The following is a 27,783-nucleotide window of genomic DNA, read 5'->3' on the forward strand; positions in this document are numbered from 1 at the left end:
AGAGATGCAGAGATTGATGAGGCCCCTGGGGAGGTCCCAGGGCCCAAACACCCAAGACCTACTCAGCGCGCCATTGGTGGCCCTACAGAAGAGAGGCTCAGGGTCGGCCCTACAGTGGCCACCAGAAACTCCCAGAAGGCACCCCTGAGAGGAGGCTGGTCAGTCACATCTTTGGCTTTAGGGAAACATCAGACACTCTCTCCCCGCCACCAGTCCTGACTCTGCATTCTGATTCTGTATGCCACCAAAAGACCCAAACGGGAGATGGTAAAGTATAAGCTCCTTGAGGGCAAGGACGGTGTCTCCTACTCATCCTTCAAAGCACTTAGTACAGTGTTCCGCCTACAATCAGTACTTCTATGTCACTGATTAAGTTAATGGGAAGCAGTGTGGTCCAGTGGAAAGAGCCCGGGCCTGGGAGTCGAAGGATCAGGGTTCTAATCCTGGCTCTGTCAATCGCTTGCTGTGTGACTTTAGGCAAGTCACTTAACTTCTCCGGGCCTACTTTTCTGAACTGAAAAATGGGCATGTGGTACCTGTTCTCCGTCTTACTTAGACTGTGAGGCAGGACAGGGACTATGTTTAACCTAATTAATATGTACCCACCCCAATGCTAAGAACTGTGCTTGACCCGTAATAAGTCCTTAACAAATACCATAAGAAAAAAGTGGTTGACTGAAGCAGGTTCACATTGTAGCAGGGAAGACTTGGCTGGAGAGAAAGTAGAACTCCATGAAGGAGAGGGTGAGTCCAACAGGAGACTGGGGAGCATGTAAAAAAAAAAATAACTGAACCCCCATCTGTCCTGGGTTCGGGTGTCCGCCTGCTTAGTACAGTGCCCTGCACACAGTAAGCATTCAATAAATATGACTGAATGAATGAATGGGCGGTGGAAACAGCATGAGGAAGTAGGTGAGAAGTAAGAGAAGCAACATGGAAAAAGTACGGGCCTGGGATTCAGAGGACCTAGGTTCCAATCCCAGCTCTGCCACTTGTTTGCTGGATGACCTTGGGCGAGCCACTTAGCTTCTCTGGGCCTCAGTTACCTCATCTCTAAATGGGGATTAAAACCGTAAGCCCTAGGTGAGCCACAGACTCTGTCCAACCGAATTATCTTGTTTCTATTCCAGTGCTTAATAGAGTACCTGGCATACAGTAAGCAATTAATAGATACTATTTAAAAAATTGGGTCAGGTGACAAAATAATAATGGTATTTATTGAATGCCTTCTGAGTGCAGAGCATAGCACTAAGAATTTCCGAAGTATAAGAGAAGCATGAAGCACCTTCCCTGCCCACAAGAAGCTGACACTCTCTTCAAGTCCCTTCCAGGTCTAGAATTCTAGGAGCCAACTCCCAGCAGCGTGGCCTTGTGAGATAGGATAGTGAAGAGCCAAAGCATCTAAGACCACGGTTAGGAAGGCACGATTGCCTAACTATCCAAACTCAAGGGGATTCTCCCGGTCTAGAGAGAGAACATTATCCAGGCTGTTACCACAGACATCAATGGCTGCTGAGGAGCCCATTAATGGCCATGGGCCCGTTGGCTCTTCCAACAAGCAAAACCTGCCCGATTCCCAGCAGTGTGGCCTAGTGAGAAGTCACGTGGCTCGGTGGATGGAGCACAAGACCTAGAGCAGAGCAGGTCTTTTATCAGTAGCAGAGCAGCCTCTCCTACCATCACTGTTATTACTGATAATAATGATAGCATAATAATAATGTTATTACTATCAGAAGTAATTCTAGAAGAAGAAGAATAGTTGTTTCTATTATGGCATTTTTTAAGCACTTACGAGCCAAGCACTGTATTATGCACTGCAGTAGATCAACCAATCAATCAATGGTATTTACTGAGTGCTATGTGCAGAGCACTGTTCTAAGCACTTGGGAGGGTACAGCACAAAAGAATCAGCAGATACGTTACCTGCCCATGATGACCTAAGAGTTGAGACAAGTCAGGTTAGATACAGTCCCTGTCCCACATGGGGCCCCAGAGACTTTTGAGGGAGAGCAGATATTTAATCCCCATTTTACATCTGAGGTAATTAAGACACAGAGAAGTGAAGTGACTTGCCAAGAGTAATACCGCAGGCAAATAGCAGAGTTGGGATTAGAACCCAGATCCTCTGACTCCCAGGCCCAAATTCTCTCTACTAGGCCATGCTACTTTCTAGCACTATTCCTATAGACTGTTAGCTCCTTTTGGGGAAGGAACATGTCTACCAACTCTTTTGTATTGTACTCTCCCAAGCGCTTAGGACAGTGCTCTGCTACAGGAAGTGCTCCATCGATACCACTGATTGATTGATACTATTACTAGGATCAGAGAGAATTCCCCACGCCCTCAGCTCTCCGTTTCCAGGACAAGCCCCCGCCTTTCTCCACTGGAAGTTGTCGAGAACGCCCTCAGTCACAGGCCCTCCTTCCCGCCAGCCACAGGCATGGCAAGGCAAAGGGCAGAGAGAGAGAGGATCTCTCCGAGGGGCACAGGGAAAGCTAGCGGTACCTCCAATTACCCCCACTTCCTCAGAGACAAGCCTCACCCCATCCATTGAGTCCCAGGAGATAAAAATATATTGTTCTAAGAATATCCCCTTGGTTAGAAGCCAGACCAGAGAGTCTCTCAGACCAGGCAGATCAGTGCATGCGCACACACACACCTCTGCAAGGGCGCTTCCTCTGGCTGTCGGCCCGCCCCACTGCCAGGAATCGTGGCCGGGACAAGGAGCCTGGCGGCCAAAGAGGGGAGCAGTGGGTTCGGGTCCTGCTGGCTCCTGCCCAGAAAAGAGCTGGTCAAGTCATAACATGCTCCCGAGTCTGGAGAGCCAATCCCAAGGGGGGTCTGTTCCCCTAAAGGCTGGGGGGAGGGGGGAGTGTTCAGGCTGGGGTGCTGCCTCCCTGCTAGGTCTTTCTGAACGGGAGCCACCTCGCCTGGCTGAGCTGGGGTAGAGCCGCTCTGCTTGGAGGCATGGGGATGGAGATGGGAGGGGCCCTCCCTTTCTGCCCGAGGAGTCTAGAGGCCTTGGGGGTCGGTGAGGTCACTGAGCCCAAGGGCCTCCTTTCCGCCAGCTGGGCTGTAATAGAGGTCCTGCTCCTCTGCCCTAAGGGTGCCCGTGAAAGGGGCAAGACGGGAGGCATAACGAGGGCAAGAAGGATGGGGGCTGAAGAAGGGCCGGAAACAGAGGCAGAGGAGGGTAGGAAGGGGCCAGATTGAGAGTAGGAAGGAAGCAGGAGGAGAATTAGAGAAGGGCAGGAAGTAGGGGCAAAAGGAAGGCAGAAGGGGAGCAGGAAGAGAGAGAGGAGAAGTACTTACCTTCTGAAACACGGGCGGGCTGGGCAGGGAGGGGCCGAAGGGAGGGACGTCTTCTCGAGCAGTGACAGAGACCTGTGACAACAGCAGAGAAAGCAAAGGGGGGCGGGGTGGGGGCAGAGCAGGGCACCACGGCCCCCTCCCTCCCCCACCCCGAGCCTCCACCACTGGTCAACTCGGAGACAGAGAACGGGGATAGATGGTCTCTGGGCAAGTCGCAGCCCCGGGACTCGGCCCTGCTGACGACTCCCCTTAGGGCAGCTCTCTCTCACTGTAAACTTTTACTATCTGGGCTTGTGGCAGGGAGGTTAGGCTGTAGGCTCGTTGTAGGCAGGGAATGAGTCTGTTTGATTGTTATACTGTACTCTCCCAAGCACGGTATCGCAATAAATATGGCTGACTGACTGCCCTTCCTCCTGTCCTGAGGCGGAGGCAGACATGAGCAGAGCTTTGGCCCTAGGGCAGCTGATTAGAACCACCAGGAGGACAGAAAGGATGATGCTAAGACTGTGCGGGGAGGGAGGAGAGGAGCAGCGGCCAGAGGACAGTCTTAGGCTGGGGAGGAGATGGAGAGTGGGAATCAATCTGGCTTCTCCCTGATTCACCGCCACCAAAACTGACCTGGGCTGCAATGCCGGCTGACAGGGAGTCACGGTGGGAGTATTCTGCTTATCCTCTAGAGTGTGAGCTCATTGTGGGCAGGGACTGTGTCTGTTTGTTGTTGTATTGTAGTCTCCCAAGTGCTTAGTATAGTGCTTTGCACCCAGAGAAGTTAAATGACTTGCACAAGGTCACCCACAAGGGCAGGGAGGGGCAGGGAGAGACAGAGAGGGGTGGGGAAGGGCAGGAAGGGGGCAGAGAGAGGCAGACAGAGGAGGATCTGCTAGCTAGAACTCTGGCCCCCAGAAGGCAGGGACTGGTTCTTTCTTACTCACTTTGAACAGAGGCCAGCGGAGTGCTGGCCCAGAGTGGCCTATAAATATCTCTGGCTGGGAATGAGGCTGGCACAGGAGTCTGGGCCCGAGGCCCGCAGGCTGCTCAGACAATAATAGCCACCCTCGGATTTCAGACACTCGGTTCCCCTGCAGAGCCTCGGACTCATCTGTCCTCCCAACATCCCCAGGGTGAGGAGACGGGGGGACGGATATCCTCGCCTCCCCCTTTGCAGAGGGGAAGACTGAGGCCCACAGTCCTGAGACCGAGCCAGACCTAGAACCTGGATCTCCTGACTCTCAGACCCGGTTCTCTCCACCTCCAGGTTTGGCTAGAGGACCAGAAGAACGCCCACCTTGCCATCAAGTGCCTTAAAGAAAAGCAGGGGAACAAATTAGCTGTTCCTTTCTTGATTAGGGTATAAAAGAAATTATTAAATTTTCATAAACTGAAAGCGCCTGAGGCTTCTGGCTCTGCACTAACCCTGGCTTAGAAGCTGGAAGGACGGCCGCATTCCAGGTGGCTAAGAATGCGGCAGGGTGGTCTGACGGAAAGACCACAGGGGAGCCTGGGAGATCTGGCCTGCTGGGGTGACCTTGGGTAAGTCAAGTAACCTCTCTGGGCCAGTTTCATCCTCTGGAAAATGGAGATAAGGTACAGAAGCAGCAAGGTTTAGTGAATAGAGCACCGGCCTGGGAGTCAGAAGGACCTGGGTTCTAATCCTGATCCACTACGTGTCTGCTCTGTGACCTTAGGCAAGTCATTTCACTTCTCTGGGCCTCAGTTACCTCATCTGTAAAGTGGGGATTAAGAGCTCCATGTGGGACAGGGACTGTGCCCAACCTGATTAACATGTATCCAAACCAGTGCTTAGAACAGTGCTTGGTATATAGTAAGCATCCTAATTGTTATTATTATACTGGCTCTCCCTCCCTCTTTAATTGGGAAATTGGACCGGGTCTTAAGTCTACCCTGGCTCTTAACGCACAGAAAATGCATAATAAATGCTATCACAACTGTTACCGGTGAAGAGACTGGCTCCCTGTTGAGGATACTGGCTAGATTTCATGCCACCCCCAAGGACTGCCCCAGTTCCACTCCCGGGCAGTGCCATAGAAACACAGGGAAGCTGGGATTCTCCCACCCAGAGGAGCGAAGGAGAAGAAGCATAGCAACAGCCTTGAAGTGAAAAGCAGGATCTCATGAGGGAGGCAGTAGCTAGCTATTCTTTGTTCACCCCTCCAAGGGCGAAAAAAGAAAAAATGGAATTTCAACTGCAGCAAGAAGGATTTAGATTAGACTGAAGGAAAAAGCACCCAGAGCTTAAGCTCTGGAACAAGGGGCAGTTAGCAGACTCTGCCCTTGCAGGTCCATCGGACCTAGGTGGGTTAGATACAACGCTACCTGGAGGCAAGGAGATTGAAAGGCCCTTCGTCTCTCTCACACATTACTTAACACTGGCTTTCTGTAAGTATCAGTGATACACTCTACTATTTGCGCACTTCCTCCTATTTAATAAATTACCGCAGCGTCTGCCTCTCAGACAGTAAGCTCTTTGAGGGTTGGGATTGTGTCTACTAATTCTAACATGCTCTCCCAAGAGCTTAGCACAGGTACTCACTCAATTCTATTGATGGATTGTGGTTCTAAGATCCATTTTTTTTTTTTTAAGTTTTTAATGGTACTTGTTAAGCACTTGTCGAGGACTGTTCTAAGCCCTGGGGTAGATACAAAGTTTATCAGGCTGGAGAGAGTCCAGTCTACCCTGAGGCAGAACACTCGCCAAAACAACATACAAGGCTCTAACCCACACCAAAGTTTTGAGCCTCATCCTTATGGAAAGAGTACCCCAAAATCTGAACCATCCCACTGAAGAATGCACCAGCACCATTTTTGTTTTGCTCTTGGAGATTAGGGAGGCACAAAGAGGAACGACTCCCAGAGCCCTTTGCTTTTCCCAGAATGCACCGCTCACCGTCAGCCTCTTCTTACCTTATAGGACGTGGCTTCGGAATCCAGGTGCTGGGCTTGCACAACGATGTAAGCGTGCAGGAAATTCGAAGCAATCATGTCGGGGACAAACGGAGTGTTTTCCTCTTGAAATATAATCGCCACGATATCGTTACCGATGTGTCTCTTTCTCTGCAGCTGAACCAAAAACAAACATGTTCGGACGCTAACATTAGCCTAAATTTCCTGGAAACTGACATCTGCTCTGTACCCGAAATTCCTAATTACGTTATCTTTATATAGGAGGCCTGGCACTCTGCGATCCAAGGGGAAGGCTATTTGCCTTCCTGAAAAAACGTCCCTCCCCGATCCTGAGAAGTCACAAAAATGTATGATAAATCCAACTAATTCCGGCAGTGGACCCCGTGGAAAACTGACTTTGGATTGCAAGAGTATTTTTCTGCCCACATTTGTCACTGGGACATTGAGTATTTTATTCCAGAGCCAAACCACGCTCCTTTTTTTTTTTGCCAATTTCTCTTTTAATAAGGAGAAAGCTGGCATCTCTTTTACAGTTCTGTATGTGATTTAATGATTCCTCTGCACTAAAAAGCAGAGAGTTTCCCTCTGTAGGCTGCAAGTTCATTGTGGGCAGGGAATGTGTCTACCAATTCCATTATATTGTACTCTCCCAAGAGTTTAGTACGGTGCTCTGCATATAGTAAGCACTCGATAAATATGTTTGATTGAAAACGCTGTGGACGCAGAAACAAGCGAGACGGTGTGCAGACATTGGCCAGCTGGGGTCCTAGAGCTCAACAAGGAGGGAGGAATTGGGGAGGGGGAGCAATGGGCAGGGTGGTCAGGAGATCAAAGACACACAGACTCTGTCCTAAGACTTTATAGTTCCCCAAGGAAAGCCAAACCACAATGATTATCTGTTGGATTTTAACCACTGGTATTCCTACGTTACCTGCTGCGTGTTGTTACTCGGGTATCCCTAAGTTACCTGCTGGGTGTTACCAGTTGGGTATCCCTACGTTACCTGCTGGGTGTTACCAGTTGGATATCCCTAGGTTACCTGTTGGTTGTCTCCTTCGGTGAAAGGCAGCTTCGTGGAGACATGAAACATGATCTCTCTGTCCCTGAACACAGTGTACACAGACTCCGTTCCCGTCTGGCCGTGGGTCACATCCAAGCCCCCTCGGAAACTAGAAACAAACAGGACCCGAGGAAGAGATGAGACGATCGGTGAAAATCAAATCTAGAAACTCTCTGCCCTTAGTAGGATAAGGCAGTCATTAGAGGGGAAATGACTGTGTGGAGAAAACCGAAGGAGATCTCTCTCTCACACCAGCTTTTTAGGACTTTTAATAATAAATCAGTCATTCAAAAGACAGGTCAACAGAAATGCAAAACTTAATGTTTTAGAGATGCCTGAATATTCAGGAAAATAACCCAAAAGCCTGAAATGATACGTCTTTCACAAAAGTGAAAATAAACGACTGGTTCATGTTATTCTTGTTTTTAATGGAACCATTTGTCAAGTGCATCCATTTCCTACACTAATCCTTTCATTAATGGATTAAAAAGGAGAGATTAAAAACTGTCCGGGATTGCCCCAGAGACCTATCAAATGACTGGCATAGGGGGTCACCCATGCCACTGAGGTGATGACCCTGGGTGTCCGAAGAGGAAAGTGACACCCGAATTATGCTTGCTGGATGCTGCTCCGGTCAGACTCTCTTTGGAGTACAATGTTTGGCACATAGTCAGCACTTAACCAGTACCATAATTATTATGATTCGGTATGAATGGCCAACTAGGGCACCTCGGCTCCTGGATGATGTGACGGGCAGTTGAAACAATTGCAGTTCAAGAATTGGGGCCGGGAGGCGGGCCCGGAGGGAAGCTTCAGTAGATGGCAGGCAGGACGCTCTTGGTGTTTTTCTGGCTGAGCCTGGGTACCTGAGGGAGGTGAGGCTTCCATTATATCCAGCCAGAAGCGAGCATAGTAGGGACATGAAGACCAGAACGTGTCAGATTGTTCAGGCAGAGTGCTGGGACTACAGTATTATAAAGAGATTGGCCCTTCCCCTAAAGCCACACATTCTAATTTAGCCAAGAAAAATGAAGAGTCGCAGTTTTCTTCAGAGACGTGGATCAGGCCAAATCCTAAAGTGGAGCAAGAGTTGCCCCACCCTTCCCTTCATGGCTGTTCAGGACACAAATAACGGGATCAGACCCAAATCTACATCAAAACACGGTTGGGATATTTAGCCAAGACATAAAATTTTACATTTATGTTGGTGACACATTTATTTGTCTGGGGATACTCTGGCCATCTGCAACTAATTCTCAATTCTTTGTGCTCATGGAAGGTAACTCAGAGAATTATTACATAATAATATATTAAAAGTATATTATAATATACAATGACGGTATCTCTTAAGCACTTACTACTTGCCAAACGCTGTACTAAGCGCTGGGGTAGATACAAGATAATTAGATCCCACATGGGATTCACAGTATAAGAGGGAGGGCAAACAGGAATTGAATCCCCATTATACAGATGAGGAAACTGAGCCACAGAAAAGTTAAATGACTGGCCCACGGTCACATAAACAGATAAGTGGCAGAGCCGGGATGAGACTTCAATGCTAAATCATAGAGAATTCACAGAGTGGGATAATCCAATCTGTACTGTTACGCTTTTACTGTATTTCAATTATATTGTGCTCTCCCAAGTGCTTAGTACAGTGCTCTGCACACAGTAAGTGCTCAGTAAATACCACTGATTGATTGATTCAAATGGTCCTTTTCAGTCTCTCGAGGGTAAATGATGTGCTTGTGCCAGTCAATCACATAACTACGGAAGAGAAAGACTCCCACTCTTATCACCCAGAAGTTGTTTTCAGAGTTAAAGGGTCACTCGGTCAGAGATCATCGCGGACGCACCCTTTAAAGTCCTGGAGTGTGACGGTGTCCCCCAGCAAACTCAAGAACTCTCTGAAGGCAGGGCTCTCCTCATTGTTCCCAAACAACTCCTCCTCCTGGGTCTGAAAGATAAGTCAACGCAGAACCGTGAGCTGGAAAAATCCCCTACGCTTTCCTCTGGGGCAGCAAAGAAAACCCGCTAGCCAATTGCCTGGGCGGGATGTTCCCCAGACTCCGCAGGTCCGGGCAGAACTGGGGCCTTTTCTCTTTTCGGCAGGAGTGAACACGGGCGCCACATATGAGCCCTAGAACGCAGCTCGAGATTGAGAAGCAGCATGGCCTAGCAGAGAAAGCACAGGCCTGGGAGTGAGGAGGACCCGGGTTCTAGTTCCAGCTCCACCACTTGTCTTCTGTGTGACCTTAGGCAAGTCACTTCATTTCTCTGTGCCTCAGTTACCTCATCTGCAAAATGGGAATTAAGACTGTGAGCCCCATGTGGGACAGGGACTGTGTCCAACCTGATTACCTTGTACCTCCCCCAGTGCTTAGAACAGTGCCTTCACATAGTAAGTGCTTAACAAATACTATTTTTAAAAAAAACACTGGGCATAAGGGAGTCTGGGGCCACACTTGGCCCCATCCGGATACACACCCCCTGAAAAGTGGGTGACTGCTGAAGAGGACAGAGGGGAAGACAGAGATGCTGCTTCACGGCTCCCACCCCCAACTCTTCAGAATGAACTTGAGCTGCCCTATAATGGACGATAGCCCAAAATGCTCATGGAGAAGAGCTGCCCCGCGACTCTGGAAGGAAATGTCTTCCCCGTGCCTCCTGTGTTCAGGCCAAACCATCCTCACCCAAAGCTAAAGGCAGCAGCTCAGACGCCCACGACTGGAAAACCCATCGAGAAACCCGGGAATAATCCGCTCTGCCCCTCGGCAGGCGACGCCTCTCCCTCATCTTCCCGTCTGTCGCACTGGCAAACGAGTCTGCTCTGTTCTGCTGCAAACAGCCGGTGACTAACCGGTCTGGTTTTCTGAGGAAACTCATTATACGTTCCGGCCTGGGGCCACCTCCCAGAGTCGAATTATCTGGGTGTGAGTTTGTCTTCTTTCCCTCTGGCGGGTTTGGCTCCTGAGGGCAGGCCGGCTGATTCTGAATCTCTTCAAGAAGTGAAGAAATCACCCTGTCAGTCCAGCCCAGCACAGCTTCATCAGCCCCCATGGGAATTCCTCAGGCTTCTGGCAGGCCAGGAGCTTAGTACGGTGCTGGGAGCACAGCACACGCTCAATAAATACTACTGATTGATTTTCAGACTTCTCAGCCAACATTACAATAGGAATCACACCTCCCAGCTGATGGGACCCAGCTGACTAGATTGTAAGCTCCCTATCACTCAAGTGCATTTATTGAGCGCTTACTGAGTCCAGAGCACGATACTGGGCCCTAGGGAGAGCACAACAGAACAGAGCTGGTGGACACGTTCCCTGCCCATAACGAGCTTTCAGTCTAAAGGGGGAGATGGACATTATTATAAATAAATAAATTACAGATAAGGACATAGGTGCTGTGAGGCTGAGGGAGAGGTGGAAAGAGGGAAAAAATCCAAGCGCAAGAGTGATGCAGAAGGGATCGTGTGTACCAACTCTGGTGGATTCTCACAAGTGATCAGTACAGTGCTCCGCATATAGTAAGCACTCAATCAATACCACTGACTGACTGATGTTTACATCTAGGAGCAGGGGAGGGTCTCTGGGGGCTAGACAGAGAGGAGATGACCCCTTTCTTGCCTCTATTCCATGCAGCCCCGCTGCTATCCGGAGACTTTCTCCCACACACTTCTAAGCAAAGCTGGAAAAATAGTGTCGGGATTTTATGCAGACTGATCGCTGACATCCAGTTTCCCCGATGCTGATGGCTTTATGCTTTATATATCTGTAAAGGCCTCTGTGTCTTGCTGAGGGCTTTTTTTTTCCCAACAGCTTCAGACACATGGATAACTCTCAGGAGAGGAAGCGTAAGGTGAAGGCGAAATAATTATAACTCTGGGAGAACACTGGATTCTAACCACCTTCCCGGGTATGCAGGCGTATGTTTCACAACAGAAGGACTTTAATTATGGGATTGCATTAGTGATGCCATACAAAATAAAAAAGCAATATGGAAAAATAATTAGAGAGCCTAACTCAATAATCTCCACCAAATTACAAGTCATCAGTGTCTGACTTTCAATACCGCAAATTCTTTGCTTAATTAAAGTGTTTTTAGTCTATCAAAGCCTAATATCGTCAGAGACGGTATTAACCGTTTGAAGGGAAAAGAGCTAGCTCAAGAAGGATCAGTCACGAGCAGGTACTGTCCAAAGAAAAATATGAAGTAAAAATAAAAAGGTAACGTAAGATCAATAAAACTAAAATGCAACCAATATTTCCAGAGCTTCACCTGCCAAGGATTCAGGGAACTAAGAAGCACAACCATCAATCCAGAGAAGGGTTTAATGGGATAGACTCTTGTTCCTTACCTGTTTGACTTTTTGATATATAACACCAAACTTGAACGTGTTGTTCACTTCATGTTCATCATATGACACTATCATTTGTGAAGCCTGGAGGGAGAAGCAGAGACAGAATTTTAAATCACAAGTTTCAGGGTTTTATTGTCACAGTCTCTAATTGTCTCAGCCACTAAACATCTCAGAGAAGTGACTCTCCTGGTGGCAGCTGTGGGAAAGCCCCTTTAAAAAAAAAAAACGATATTTATTGTTTACTAGGGATCAAACGCTGGGGTAGATTCACGATAATCGGATCAGTCCTGTCTCACATGGGACTCCCGGTCTAAGAGGGAGAAAGAGCAGGTATTTTATTCCCGTTTTACAGGTAAGGAAACAGAGACCCAGAGAGGTTAAGTGAAGTGACCTACCCAAGGCCACTCAGCAGACAAGTGGTGGAGCCGGGTTTAGAACCCAGATCCTTCCAACTTCCAGGCCTGTGCTCTATCCATCGGGCCACACTACTTCCCGTGGTTCTTTCTGCCCTGCCCTAGAGGGTTTGGAAAACCACCCTCTGGGGGACAAAATGGCAGGACACAAAGTGAACAGAAATTTCCCAGAGCCAAACAGCGTGACTTGTCTCGGCTATTCCCCACAGAAACTGAGCGGGAGGAATTGGAGGGCCTGGGGAATCACAGGAGACAAAATTCTACAGCCAGACTGCACCTGGGGCCATTCGGTTCTGGAAGCTTCCCCCTCTCCCCCTCCGGGCCAGGCTCATTTGACTGGCAGGAGACTTAAGTACTCTCTAAATTGGCTCACCATGGTCTAAGTCACAACCACTCAGGTCCCTGGGGTCCGACACAGCAGACATTTTCACGATTCCATACACCATCAGGGCAGAGATATCAAACAAGGACTGAAATCCCATTATCCTGGGAAGACACTCTGGAGTGGGGGCCGACTCAGCAAACAACGACGGGGGCGGGGGGCCGAGGATTAGTAAATTTCCTCCCTCCAGATGATTCTATGGCCCAGTGGGAAGACCATGGGATTGGGAGCCAGGAGACCCTGCTGTGTGATCTGGGGCAAGTCACTGAACCACTCTGGGCCTCCGTTTTCTCATGTGCAAAATGAAGATAAAATACCTCCCTCTTAGATTGAGAGTCCTTCCAGGGACTGTGTTCCATCAGTGGTATTTATTGAGCTTTTACTATGTGCAGAGCACTCTACTATATACTTGGGAGAGAACAATACAACAGAATTAGCAGGCATGTTCTCTACCCATAACAAGCTTACAGTCTAGAGAGTCTGTGTTCTATCTGCTTGTCTCATATCTACCCCAGCGCTTAGTAAGGTACTTTGGCACATAGTAAATACTTAATATCATCATCACCATCACTATTACTATTATTATTACTACTACTAAGCTCCACATGGACAGAGGCTGCGGGCACTGAACGAGGCTAGATCCGACCCAAGAGTCACCCCTCCATCGGGATTGTTGTATTGCTTACAGTGTTCTGCTCACAGTGAGTACTTAATAAATACCATCGATTGATTGACTAATTGTTGCTAAGCAGCTTGAGAGGCAATGTGGCCTAGTGGAAAGGCTGCGGGCCTGGCAATCATAGGACCTGGGTTCTAATCCCAGTTCCGCCACCTGCCTGCTGTGGGAGACCTCGGACATGTCACCTTATTTCTCAGAGCTTCTGTTTCCTCATCTGTAAAATGGGAATCTAATACCTGTTCTCCCTTCCCCTTAGATGATCAGTGAGCCCCTTGTGGGGTAGAGACTGTGTCCAACCTGATTACCTTGGATTTACTCCAGCGCTTAGTACAGTTCTTGGTACAGAGTAGACACTTAACAATTACCACAATCATCACCATCATCATCATCATCATCATTATCATTATTATTATTATCAAGAGGTTAAGTTCATGCTAACAGAGAGTTCTTCTCTGGCAAAAATGTGAAATCTTCAGCAGGGAGGAGGAGAGAGACTCATTTCCCACAAACTCCAGCCAGCCTGGCCTACTGAACAGAGTCTTTTCAATTAGATTTTCCTGACACATTAGACAGTCTCTGAGAGTAGTTTTCCTATATAAATCGTTTGTTTTCCATTATTGTTCTTCGGGTGTGAGGAATAGTGCCTGGGGAATCCGGGTGGAGTTTAGCATCGAGAATGTACTAACCAATATTGACTATAAAACTAACATCTCTCCTTTATGCCCTGCACAAGGCTCAGAAGCACAGCACTCTTTCAATTCTATCTCTCACTGAGGGCCTGGATGCTCATAAATGTTAGGGGGTGGTTATATTTTTCCCATTCTCAAATTTCAAGCAATCTGCTGCTCAGGTTGGATTTGTTTCGTCACGTTTGGCTCTGCAACTGTTAATCTGGGGGTTCTTCCCCTGAGAGCCCCCAACACACACAAAGAATTGGGTTCGAGAGTAGGCTAGGTGCTATGGCGAACAAAATAATATCTGAATGAAGAACGGGCTTATCTATTCAGTGGACGGAAAGGCTCTGAACTGCAGGAACAACAGCAATCAGAAATCCCTTCGCCGCCTCTGAGCATATTTTGGTCATTAAAAACCCATCCGTGATGAGCTTTAAGACAGCCATGTCCCAAGTGAGTCCTGCGAGATGGGTTTGAGGCTTACTAGCCTTGATTAGACTTCAAAAGCAGCATGATTTAATGGAAAGAGTCCAGGCCTCAGAGTCAGAGGACTTGGGTTCTAATCCCTGCTCTGCCACTTGTCTGCTGTGTGACCTTGGGCAAGTCACTTCACTTCCCTGGGCCTCGGTTATCTCATATGTAAAATGGGGATTAAGACTGTGATCCAACTTGATTAGCTTACCTACTCCAGCATTGGTAAAGTGCCTGACACATAGTAAGCATTTAAATATCATAAAAAAAGATTGCAATCACCACAACTCACTCTATCTTAAATATTGGTTCCCTTCACTTATTTCCCAACTCTCTCTCTTCATTCCTCCCAAGCTGACTTTCTAACTGTACCTTGCTTACACTGTTCTCCCAGACTAGAAACTCATCCCCCACCACTCTTCCACAAATCTGACAGACTAAAACTACCCCCATGTTGAAAGCCCTCCCCAAATCCCACCTTGTCCAACAAGTCTTCTCCAAATAATTTTCATTAGCCTGAGTCACATCCATCCAACATTCACCTCTATCTACTCATGAGATTCTTAGCACTAGGTATATAGATGTCATCAAATGCGTAAATGTGTGGGTTTAAATATATATGCACAAAACCAATGAGCTACTTATTTACTCTGCCTACTCCATGTGTAACTATTTCCATAATTGTCTTCCCCGTTAGAGGGTAAGTTCCTTGAGGACAGGGAACATGTCCCATGCCATGCCTAGTGAAAAGAGCATGGTTCTTATACCAACTCTGCCACTGGACTGCTGAGTGACCTTTGGCCAGTCTCTTAACATCTCATGTGTCTCAGTTTCTTCATCTGTCCAGGATCCTCTTTCCCTTTCTGGGGTTCTATGATTCGAACAGCTGCTTGGGGCTAGGGTGTGCAGAGCACTGTACTAAGCACTTGGGATAGTTCAGTATAACACCATAACAGACACATTCCCTGCCCACGATGAACTTACAGTCTAGAGGGAAATGAGGGATCCAGCCCAAATGAGAAAAAGCATTTTATGAGCCCCGAAAGGCCTCCTACACGATAACCCTCCTCACCTTGGGGTACAGGACAGGATTGAATTTCAGTCCAACGGCATCATCGCAGAAAGCCTGAGGAAAACACAGCCCATTAGATAGAGTCCCCGCCCCAGTGCCTCACCCATTCCAACTCCATTTTCAACCGAGGGGGATGAAGAGAGCTGATAATTAATTTCAAGGCAGGTCACCTCTCCCTCCCATCCCCTAAAATCTCCCACCGCTAAATTGGGCCCACTCCCTGGCTGAACTCCATCTCCGTGGGAAACACAGCAATCTGGCAGCCAGGCCCGGGGCCACCCTACTGAGAAACCGTCCTTCCATTCAGGTGCCCTAACGCTGGACAGACGTCGGACATCTGAGAGGGAGCCGCGGACCCGAGGGGGAAATGGAAATTTCCTTCGACTTCCGTGGGGCACACACTGTGACCGAACCTGCATGGGGGAAGGGAAAAATGCAGGTGGCCAGCTGACCTTGGCAATCTGAGGAATGCTGGGAAGCTTGCTCAGTCCTGTCAAGGGGATCCGCTCGTGGACTGTTTTCACTTTGGACCTAAGCGAGTTAAGCACAGGAAGAAAACCACAGAAACAGTCAATCTGTCGATCAATCAATGGCATTTACTGAGCTCTTACTCTATGCTGAGCACTGTGGAAAGTATAATGACCCCAAGGAGTGGATAAACCAGCGCAGGAAACAGACGGTGACATAAATTAGAAGTAACGGAAGCCAAGTATAAGGATACGCACGTAAGTTCTGTGAGGGGTATTGAAGTGCTTAGGAGGATGCGACAAGTGCATAGGTGACAGAGAAGGGAGAGAAATAGGGTGAAGAGAGGAATAATTAGTCAGGATGGGCTTCCTGGAGGAGATGTGATTTTAGTAGGGCTCTGGGGATGGGGACAGCAGTGGTCCACCATATATGCAAGGCTGTAAGCTCACTGTGGATGGGGAATGTGCCTGTTTATTTTGTAGTGTACTCTCCCAAGCGCTCAGTACAGTGTTCTGCACACAGTAAGCGCTCAATGAATACAAATAAATGAATGAAGGGGCAGGGAGTGCCAAGCAGGAGAGAAGGCGTAAGCAAGGGGTCAAATGTAAGAGATGAGAATGAGGTCCAGTGAGTAGGGTGATGCTGTAATCGATGGTAGCTAGTGAGCACTTATTATGTGCAGAGCACCACCCAACCCAGTATTCACACACCATTAATAAGAGGAAACCCCCATCTCCCAACTCGGTTGCTCCAAAGGACCCAAACAAGCACTGGTCCGTCCCCTCCTACCTGAGTATAATCCGAAGGTATTCCACCCCATCCACCTCCTCGCACTTAATGGAAAGGATCAGGTTACCGAGGCTGCTGGCTGTACAGTAAAAATTTAAGTGATCCTAAAAATAGAGATGAGAGGGAAGGGGATTAATCAAGGTGGGATGATCGATCAGACGGTGAATCCAGTCTGCCCATTTGGGGCCTGAACCCGGACCTGTCCCCAGCAAGGAGATGGAGGGGGAAATTTAGGGCCCGGGATAGGCCAGCTAGAGCAGTGGCTCCCAGAAGTGACTATAGCTTAAGGAAGCTGCGTGGCCTAGTGGATAAAGCACGGGCCTGGGAGCCAGAGGACCTGGGTTCTAATCCCGTTTCTGTCAGTTTTTCTTTTTATGATACTTGTTAAGTGCTTACTATATGCTCAGCACTGTACTAAACACTACAGTAGATATAAACTAATCAGATTGAACGCATCCCATGTCCCATACAGGGCATATGCCTGCTGTGTGACCCTAGGCAAATCACATAACTTCTCTGTGCCTCACTTTCCTCAACTACAAAATGGGGACTAAATACCTGTCCTCCATCCTACTTGGATTGTGAGCCTCATGAGGCATAGGGACTGTCTGCCGTGTCTGGCCTGATTAACTACCCCATTCCCTAGAACTGTGCTTCACATATAGTCAGCACTTAACAAACACTATAAAAAAAAAAAAGAACGTAGCAAGAGACCATAGCAGACCTGGCCGGATATCAATTTCTAATCAGTCCCCAGAGCAACTGAGAGGTCTTTATTTATTTCTATTAATATCCGTCTCCTGCTCTAGACTGTATGTTTGATGTGGGCAGGGAATGTGTCTGCTTATTATTACATTGTACTCTCCCAAGCATTTAGTACGATGCTGTACATATAGTAAGCGCTCAATAAATAGGATTGACTGACTGACAGTGGGAAATTCCCAAGCCTAGAGCATGGATGGCTTGGATACATCATGACTTTAGGTGCTTGGAGTGCCATTCTCTCTCTCGGTGCTCCTTCTGAGACTGAGACATGAGCCCTGGGCTTCCAGCCCTCACCATTAGCCCAAGGATCCAGCAGGATAATAATAATAATAATAGTACTCGTCAAGCACTTACTATGTAACAAACACTGTTCTAATCGTGGGGATAGATACAAGTTAATCAGGCTGGACAGAGTCCCCGTCCCACATGGGGCTTTCAGTCTAGGGTGGCTAGTCTAGAGTCAAGAGTGGCTAGTCTAGAATCTACAGTGGCTCGCATTAGGGCCAGGCTGACGGAGGTCAACAGAAGCCCCTCTGGAGAAAGGGACCAGAGGCCTGTGGGGCCACCATTTCCAGCCGGCACATTCTGAGATAAGTCGCATTCCTGGGCTCCACATATCCTTACAGCTCAGTTATCCAGACAGTAGAGTTCCAGAAATGACAACATCCACCCCTGCACCCGAGCACACCGCTCCCTCCTCCCCCGGCCTGGCACTCCGACACCCTGCTCCGATATTATCTGTGATTCTGACTGTGGGCACATCTGCGGGTTCATCTTCTGCGTGTGTGTGTCTGTGCCGGCGTGTGCCTTTCTGGGTATAGCTAAATCCCACCCCTCCCCGGCTTCCGACCTCCCCCGCCCACACAAACATCAGGTGAGGCATGGATAGCTGGTTCATTTCAGGGGTTATCACTGGCTACCCCATCTGTCCAAGAGGCAAGGCTACGCGCCTCCTGGATTCACCGAGAAGACGGGCCAGAAGCCTCCCCCAGGCGGGACCCCGTCCCCTCCCACGGCCACTGACCTTTCCCAGGAAGTGCTTCCTGTAGGCCCTGGCTTCTCCTTTACACTCCAACCGGTAGCCAAACGTGCTGGGGCTGAGGCCCTCTGCCTCCTCCTCCTCGCCGACGCTGCTCTCGGAGGACGTCGGGGTGCAGAGGTTCTCGGGGTCCTCGATCCAGTAGCCTCCAAACTGGGGGAGGATCACCATGGGGTACGGGGGCCCCTTTTCCAAGATCTGAAAGCGAACAGAGTCGATGGACGAGGCTGGCCTCTGAGGCCCTCCCTCCCCGTTCAGAGGGGACAGTGAGAGCGGCTGAGTCTCGGGAAGACCAAATTAGGGGCGGAGAAGGAGATGGGGTGGATCCCTGCAGGAGGGAAAGGACCCAGAACCGGGGGGGCTGGTACCTTAGGCACCCTTCCATTTATGCCTCATCATCATCAAAACAACTGCATTTCTTAAGTGCTTATAACGTGCCATGCTCCGTACTAAGCGCTGAGCTGGATTCAAGATAACTAGATCAGACTCAATCCGGACCCCACACGGGGGTCTCAGTCAAAGGGTATCTTTCATTTCTCTTTTTGTTTTTAGAAGAGGAAACTGAGTCACAGAGAAGTGATCTGCCCAAGGTCATACAGCAGGCAAGTGGCAGAGCCAGGATCAGAACTCAGGTCCTGCCCCCCAGGTCTGCACTCTTTCCACCTGGCCAAGCCGCATCTCCAAGCTGCTTCTCCAAGCACCGGGTCACTTGCACGGTGACGAGGGATTGAACCTCGCTGTCCATTTTGAGGGGGTCATGGAGGGGGAGGGAGACGAGGAGAAGAGGTGGGTGACCACAAACTACATCCATCACAAAGGAGTAAAAGGGTTGGGAAAGGCAACCGAGGTAGGCAGGGGAGGAGAGGTTCAGAAGGGAGAATGGTTTCAGAAGATGGATATCCAAGAAAGTGAGGCAAGAGGCAAAGTTTTTGCAAATGAATTTTTCCACGGGGCAAGATGAAGCTGGCTTAATTGTTTAAAGAACACTCCGCTGCCGTGATCCTTCACCCCACAGTTCGGTGAAACAGGAAAAGGAAGGTATTCATTCATTCATTCAACTGTATTTATTGAGCGCTTACTGTGTGCTGAGCACTGTACTAAGCGCTTGGAAAGTACAATTCAGCAACAAATAGAGACAACCCCTACCCAACAACGGGAAGGTAGCATCCTTTCCATTTGACGGATGAGGAAACTGAGGCCCGAGTGGAACCCAGACCGTTAGATTCTCAGACCCGTTCCTGTTCTATAAGGCTACAGAACCTCCCATGGGCTGCCATTAAGAGCCAACTCTCCAGGGACTGTTTTTTTCCCAGTGACAGAGTTGGTCAGACCTCTTGCTTCCACTTGGCTTCTAACGTTTCCCAGAAAGAGGGCAGGGGCAATGAAATGAAAATCAACAGATTTCTGCACCTTATCAACAACTCAAGTGCCAGGTTGGGAGGAGCGGGAAGATCAATTTGACTTCTTAAAATTAGGCTGGATTATTTATGGATTCCCATAATTCCCAGTCCAATGATCCCGAAGTCCAGGATTGTGGATAATCAGTCGTTGATTGTAAAAGCAGAGGAGGAAAGACAGGAAGCTGGACAACTTAAATGCCCAAGCTCTTTGAAGTTGAAGAAGCCAGGCATGGAAATCAATGGAGTTAGTGCCGTCCAAAATTCAGTCAACATCTCTTCAACACCTTGCCCACTTTCCCCAATGGGAAAAGGGCAGAGGAGAAGAGATCTCGCCCTTTCCCCAACCTTGGCAATGACTGGCTGTCGCCACTCAGTCCCTGAGTCTGCGGATAAGAACGGCGTCCAGTCTCACAGCCAGGGGTGGCTGGAGAGAATGGCCGACACCGGCTCCTGTCGGAGAAGATTAACCGCCCTTGTGGTGCCAGGGAAGGCATGCAGGGGTTCGGATACATGCACCAAGTCCTACCTCGTCAATGCTGGGGTACGGGATGTAGTCATCCTAAAAGACAACCCAGATACCCAAAACACATGACCTTTTTTTCCCCTAAGAAACCCAGGCACACACAGTAGTAATAATAACAGTGGTATTTGTTAACAGCTTACTATGTGCCAAGCGCTGTTCTTAGCACGAGGGTAGATACAAGACAATCAGGCAGACACAACGCCTGTTCCAAAAGGGGCTCATAATCTGAGCGGGAGAAGAGGTATTTCATCCCCATTTTACAGATGAGGAAGCAAAGGCACGAAGGTCACGCAGCAGGCCTGTGGAGGAGCTGGGATTCGAAACAGGGTTCCCTGACTCTTCGGCCCAGGCTTTTTCCTCCAGGCCCCACTGCGGTGGCTGTCTTCCCGTCTGTCGGACGCGTTGGGGCCGGACTGCGCCAGAGTAGTCTGGCACAAAAACTTTCCTGTTTTCCCCCTAAACCCCATCCCTGAAGGTCTCAGCTGCCCACAAAGGTTCCTGAAGAGAGGGTATCCTAAAGACTAGCCCTGCCACAGATCAGAAACTGCCCCCAAAGTCCCGTGGATGAGGGTAGAAGTCATAGACAGGCACTGCCCTTCCAGAGAGCAACAGACGCGTATCGTGCCCATGCCCTGGCAGAGGGGCCCTGAAAGGGACCAAACTGCAGAGTTAGAACGGTTTTGTATTTGCAGCAAAGCACCCTGGTAATATTGACAGAATAGAATGGATGGACAACCCACCCCGGCCTAGTCAGGGAGGCTGGCCCAGTCTTCGACCTTTTAAACAACCTCATTTCCATGATTACATCATTGCTCGTTACTTCAATCCACCTAAGATGCTCGGTGACATAAGGGACAAAGGATTTTACACTGCTCTTGTCTTTCCAAAATAAAATCAGATTTTAAAAAGCTCAAACAGGCTTGGATTAGAGAACAAGACACGAGTCGATTCCCGAAAGCTTTCCTGTCCATCCAGGCGAGACTGCTCTAGTGCTTGGCCTCCAATCCCAGAGTCTGCCAGGGCGGGAAACGCCATATCTCGAGAGACAATCACATTTGACCCTTTCTGGACCTGGCCCTCGGCTCACCTTGTTTTTCTGACTTCCTGTTTTCTGTTCTTCCAGCTTGATTCCCTGTTGGACCATAAGGCAGGAACAAGAGGTGAGGTGGGATGGAGTGAGGGTAGAGGACAGAATTTGGGGGAAGGAGAGGGTATTTATTGAGAGCTTATTATGTGCAGAGTACTGTACTAAGTGCTTGACGAAGGATGTCTCATCATTCCCCAGGGTGGGATTCACTGGGGCAACTGCTCCAGGTCCCCCCCAACACACACTTGGAGGGATCCCCAGGATGGCAGGCCCAGCCCCACTCTGGGGGACCAGAGCTTCCAGGAATTCAGTCTGGGCAAGGAGAAGTTTAAGGGCAGAACATGGGAGAAAGTCCACTCGATGAACCACCCACCTTTCCACCTCCAACAACCAGCCCGACCCCAGCATCAGAGAGCTGGTTGTGAAAGCCCACTAGCCTAATAATAATAATAATAATATTTGCTAAGCACTATGTGTCAGGCACTGCTCTAAGCACTGGGATAGATACAAGCAAATCAGGTTGAACACAGAGCCACATGGGGCTCACAGTCTTTATCCCCATTTTACAGATGAGGTCATCGAGGCCCAGAGAATAATAGTGATGATGGTATTTGTTTAGTGCTTACTATGTGCCAAGCGCTGTGGCACTGTTCTTAGCACTAAGTGACTTGCCCAAGGTCACACATCAGACAAGATTAGAATCCAGGTCCTTGTGACTCCCAGGCCTGTGCCCTGTCCACTAGGCCATGCTGCTACGGGTTGTTGTTTTCTGAGAAACGTGGTCTGGATGGCGGCTCCTCCTCAGAGACGCTACTCCGAGCCAACAGACAGGTGGAGTGTTGATTCGGCTCTGTTTTTCCTGTGCGAGTCCCAGTCCGCGCCAGGCAGACATTAACCCATGAGGGACGACACCTCAACCTGGGCGGCCGGAGGACAATGGGATCCTGGGAGGGTAACTGCAGGATGGCCACCTACGGGAACCACATTTCCCAGCAACCAGCTAGATGGTCCCCACCTCCCCGACCAGCCCTGGAGACCTGGAAGATTCAGCTAATCAAATCAATCAATGGTATTTATTGAGTGCTTACTGTGTCCAGAACACTTTACCTAGCGCTTGGGTTAGTACAATACAACGGAGTTAAAAGACCCATCCTGCTGCCCATGATAAGCTGCTTGGAGGGTATTAACATTACTTTTGTACCCTCTAGACAGTAAGTTCATTGTGGGCAGGAAATGTGACTCTTTATTGTTACATTGTACTCTCCCAAGTGTTCAGTGCTCTGAACACAGTAAGTGCTCAATAAACTGAATGAATGAAAGTGTTTTGTACACAGTAAGCACTCAGTAAATATGAATTGAAATGGAAGTATCCATAATTTATTTATTTATATTAATGTCTGTCTCCTCTTCTAGACAGGGAAGTTCAGTGTGAGCAGGGAATGTGTCTACCAACTCTGTCATATTGTACTCTCCCAAGTGCTTAGTATAGTTCTCTGCACACAGTAAGCACTCAATAAATATCACTGATCGATTGGCTGAATCTTCCAGGTAAGCACTCAATAAATACAAATCACTGATTGATTGATATGAACCCTTCATGCACGGAGGGTTTAGCAGATGGCAGTCCCTCTCTCTTTTGCTCTACGGAGTTGCTTGGAGCAAGAGATACATCCTTGCTGTTTTGGAAAAAGTGAGGAGGGATTCCAAAGGACCAGGGCCACGATCGGCCTCTCAAGTTCAAGCTAAAACTGACCTTGCTCCCACAGTCCCCTGGGAAGCTCGCTATTAATCAGATCTTGCCCTCATAGGATCTGCATTGTTCATGGATATTCCCCATAGCCTGTGGGTGACTGTTTTTCTGGGAGTCTTAACCAGACACCCCGGCCCCCCCAGCTCCTGCTGTCACCCCACCAAACCCATTCCTCTAGAGAAGTTGGCATCCCACATGCCTTGATCTGTGGATTTCCCAGGCCCTTATCACTGTGGGATCTGAATACCCAGACAGGGGCGTTGAGAGCAAACACAGCCCTCTGGCTCTCCTCCAGCCCCCAGGGTGGAGACAGGTCCTACCTAGGGCCCAGCTTCCCTCAGCTTTTCTGGTGTTGGTGTTCTACTCCAGACCAGGTGGATAAGATTAAGGTAGGCCCAGTGAGGCTCCAGGAGTGACCAGAAACCCAGGGTCTTCTTCAAGGGGTGGTTTGGAATGCTGTTTCTTGTCCCTGGGCTCCCTGACCACCCAGGAGAATAATAATAATGGTTCTTGTTCAGTGCTTACTATGTGCCAAGCACTGTTCTAAGCACTAGGGTAGATACAAGTTAATCAGGTTGGACACAGTCTCTGTTCCCCCATGGGGCTCATGCTCTTAATCCCCAGTTTACAGATTAGGTAAATGAGACCCAGAGAAGTGAAGTGACTTGCCCAGAGGTCACACGGAAGACGTGTGGAGGAGCTAGGATTAGAACCCAGGTCCTTCCGACTCCCAGGCCCAAGGTTCATCCACCAACATATCAGACCGGTCGGCAGTCTGCAGGGAAATTGGCGGTGTGGTCAAGTGAGGCCAGCACCGATCAGAAGCTTCCTAGGGGGTAGGCCGACCCCTGGGAATTCCGTTTCCCTGCTTCTGCATCACTCACCTGCATTTTCTCCAGCATCTCAAAGAACTCTGCAGACTGAAGGATGAAGAAGAGGAAGGGGAGAAAGGGGAAGGGGGGGGGAAGAGAGAGAAAGAATAGTCAGTGGAACTCTCTGAGATCAGTGAACTTAGGAGGTGAGGGCTTGACTAGCAGTGGGACTCATATGCACATGAAGAGATCGATCCTTGGATTCCATCTTCCCCAGGCTCACAGGAAACAAAACCCTGCTGGAAAAGAAAGATTTGTGGAAGCCAGTCCCCAGAGACCTAGGTGATGTGGGCCTCAAAGGGCGTCTGCCCTAATACCAGGTTGAATAGATTCAGAAACCACTTCCAACTACTCACTGTACCTCAGATTCACATATCTTGCCACCAACCTCTCGACCACGTCCTGCCTCTGGCTTGGAACATCCTCCTTCTTCCTATCCAACAGATAATCCCTCTCCCCACCTTCAAAGTCTTATTGAAGGTCCAAGAGGTCTTCCCTGAATAAGCCTCATTTTCACTTCTCCCACTTCCTTCTGTATCCCGCACTTGGATCTGTCCCCTTTATCAACCCTTCCTCAGCCCCACGGCACTTACGTACACATCTGTAATTTATTTTTGTATATTAATGTCTTTCTCCCCCTCTAGACTTAAGCTCAGTGTGGGCAGGGAACGTGTCTTACCAACTCTTATACAGTACTCTCCCGAGCGCATAGTACAGTGCTAGGCCCACAGTAAGTGCTGAATAAACAGGACTGATTCACTGACTACTTGAGGGGAGCATAGTAAGCGTCTAACAAATACCACAATTATTTTGGAGGGCAAACCAACAGAGCCTCTACACTGAGGCTCAGAACTCACTTCCGGTTTGCAGCGGCCTGTTTCCCAGAACGGAGAAGCCCCCACCCTCCTTACAGACCAGGGAACACTGGCTGAGACAACAGGCCAGGGGCCTCTCGCCCCTTCCTTGGGGGAAGTAAGTGGCCCACCGATACTCCCCGAGGATGGGGCAGATGAACTAGGCTGAACTCTAGTGGGGGCAGCTGGCCCTTCTCCACATAATAATAATAATAATTGTGTGGTATTGTTAAGTGCTTACTCTGTGCCAGGCACTGTAACTAAGCAATGGGATGGATAGAAGCAAATTGGGTTGGGCACAGTCCCTATCCCACGTGGGGCTCACAGTCTCAATCCCCATTTTACAGACGTAGTAACTGTGGCCCAGAGAAGTGAAGTGATTTGCCCAAAGTCGCACTGCAGACAAGTGGTAGAGCCGGAATTAGAACTCATGACCTTTTGGGTCCCGGGTTTGTGCTCTATCCACTACACCATGCTGCTTCTCAGGCTTCTCTGTACCAAGCGCTGGAATAGATGCAAGGTAATCGGGTTGGACACAGTCCCTGTCCCACACAGGACATCCAGTCTTAATCTCCATTTTACAGATGAGAGAACTGGGGTACAGAGAAGTGACTTGCCTAAGGTCACACAGCAGACATGTGGCAGAGCCAGAATTGGACCCCAGGTCCTTCTGACTCCCAGGCCCACGATGCCAAAGCCAGCCAAGGCAGCCCAGAAGCAGACGGCCCCCCGAGGGCTTGCCCACCTCAGGCCCGCCACAGAACAAGCCGCGAAGCCACCAGCTCCCCAGAGACGAGCATAACGCATCGTCACCGGCAACGCTCTCTCAGAGTCTAACGTATTATTAGCAAGCCCCTCTGCCGCCTCTGGAACTAAGCCAGGGCTGGCGCTCCCACCGTTCCCACCACTTTTAACATCTTAGCGACTCAGCCATAAATACTCCCTGGAATGGCCATGCCCGGGATACAGCCTCGGAGCCCGGAGCCAAGGGTCCCCCGTTGACAGGAACCCGATCAGACCTCCGTCGAGGCCGACGGGAGAGTTCTGGGGAGCGAGCTGGGAAATAGCCGGGGGGTCAACCGGGGGCGAGATTTGGAATGGCAAGTGGTGTCGAGCGAAGATCGAGTAACTAAAATTCCCTTCCGATAACCTCCCCTCCGCATTCCCCCTCCTGAGGAAGCCTAAGTTGTCATTCCCCTGGGGTGACGGTCCATGCCGATCCCAGCTGGCTCAAGGAACGGCAAAAATGAAAAGAATACTCTTACCCTCACACCCACACCCAATCTCCTACACACCCCTGACCTCCCCTACACATAAACACACACATACATCTCCTAATGTACCTACTCCAACAAACACCTCCTGAGAACAGTGATGGACGAGGATTAAGTGTGGGCAGGTTAATGTGTGTGAGTGTGTCTGTCGCACAACTCACGTGCACATATGGCTGTTTATGCATACAGAGTCCTCACCTGTTATATCCCTTAACGGTTGGCTTTAATTCATCCAAGGCCTAGGAGTCAGGGGACCTGGCTCTAATCCACACACCCCTTTTCCCACACATGCCGCTGCCGCCCACCTCCCCGCCCCTCGGAAATTTGACTGAGACACTTTCCCTGAGAGTCAGACCTAGCTGTTTCCATTTTACAGGTGAGAAAACTGAGGGACAAGAAGGGACTTGCCCCAGTTCAACAGAGAACTGGGAGAATTCCCACTGCCTCACTCTAGCCACCAGCCACATCTCCCTGTCGCTGTCTGGTGGACCGTCCAGCCCCTTTCTACCCAGCTTAAAAGGTGAACAAATATCTGCACGCTTTCTCGTCCCATTGATGGAAAGGCAACATGTTAATACCTCCAAAGTCTGTGGAATCTGATTTAAATGTGAACGAATGCCAAGACCTACACGGCTCTGTGACCATCTCTCTCCCTGCCGCCCTAAGAGTAAAAGCCCGGGACTCAGAGTCAGAGGACCCAGATTCTAATTCTACTCTGCTCTTGCCCTGCTGTGTGACTTTGGATGGCTCACTTAGCCTCTCGGGTTTCAGTTTCTTCATCAAATAATGATAATAATCATTGTGGTACTTAAATGTTTACTAATGAGCCAAGTACTGTGCTGAGCATTGGGGCAGCTGAGTAGCAGCGTGGCTATGAGAAGCAGCGTGGCTTAGTGGCAAGCGCACGGGCTTGGGAGTCGGAGGTCTTGGGTTCTAATCCCGGCTCCACCACTTGTCAGCTGTGTGACTTTGGGCAAGCCACTTCACTTCTCTGGGCACCAGTCACCTCATCTGTAAAATGGTGATTAAGACTGTGAGCCCCACCTGGAACAACCTCATTACCTTGTATCTACCCCAGCACTTAGAACAGTGCTTGGCACATAGCACTTTACAAATACTATCATTATTATACAATACAGTCAGATCAGACTAAGTCCCTGTCCCACAAACGGCTCACAACCATCTGTAAAATCAAGACAAACAATAATTGTACTATACGTTAAATGTTTACTATGTTCACTGTGCTAGATACAGGACAGTTATCTTATAAAAGTGGGATTCAATACCTGTTCTCCCTCCCACTGAGTGTGGGAGCCCCACGAGGGTCAGGAACTGTGTCCAACCTGATTATCTCATATCTACCCCAATGCTGTGCACAGTGTTTGTCATATAGGACTGCTTAATAAACAACACTATCATTATATTACTTAGCCTTATCTTGTACCTAGCTACCTGTACTTGATACAGTCATTAAGCAAGTCACTTAATTTTTCGGGGCTCCAGTCACCTCATCTGTCAAATGGGAGCTAAATCCTGTTCTCTCCTATTTAGACTGTGAGCCCATGTGGGACAAGGACTGTGTCCAAACTGATTAACTTTCAGGATTTAGTACAGTGC

General features: G+C 49.1%; 1 protein-coding gene across 8 annotated transcripts in view; it reads right to left on the reverse strand.

Moving 5' to 3' along the window:
* The window catches only part of RAP1GAP2 (RAP1 GTPase activating protein 2), a 131,540-nt gene that overhangs the window by 15,989 nt on the left and 87,768 nt on the right, over positions 1 to 27,783 (reverse strand). For 7 of the 8 annotated variants that reach the window (XM_029081756.2, XM_029081760.2, XM_029081759.2 and 4 more), the window contains 12 exons: positions 24,051 to 24,086; positions 21,417 to 21,461; positions 20,333 to 20,365; positions 18,392 to 18,604; positions 16,603 to 16,706; positions 15,798 to 15,876; positions 15,346 to 15,399; positions 11,652 to 11,735; positions 9,151 to 9,251; positions 7,274 to 7,403; positions 6,235 to 6,390; positions 3,313 to 3,384 (listed from right to left, as the gene is read on the reverse strand). In XM_029081756.2, the coding sequence (XP_028937589.2) occupies positions 3,313 to 3,384; positions 6,235 to 6,390; positions 7,274 to 7,403; positions 9,151 to 9,251; positions 11,652 to 11,735; positions 15,346 to 15,399; positions 15,798 to 15,876; positions 16,603 to 16,706; positions 18,392 to 18,604; positions 20,333 to 20,365; positions 21,417 to 21,461; positions 24,051 to 24,086 (1,107 nt within the window). The remainder of the gene's footprint in view (positions 1 to 3,312; positions 3,385 to 6,234; positions 6,391 to 7,273; positions 7,404 to 9,150; positions 9,252 to 11,651; positions 11,736 to 15,345; positions 15,400 to 15,797; positions 15,877 to 16,602; positions 16,707 to 18,391; positions 18,605 to 20,332; positions 20,366 to 21,416; positions 21,462 to 24,050; positions 24,087 to 27,783) is intronic. The other variant, XM_039914585.1, reaches the window with a different exon arrangement.

Source organism: Ornithorhynchus anatinus, chromosome 17 (genome assembly GCF_004115215.2).
Source record: "Ornithorhynchus anatinus isolate Pmale09 chromosome 17, mOrnAna1.pri.v4, whole genome shotgun sequence".
Classification (NCBI taxonomy): domain Eukaryota; kingdom Metazoa; phylum Chordata; class Mammalia; order Monotremata; family Ornithorhynchidae; genus Ornithorhynchus; species Ornithorhynchus anatinus.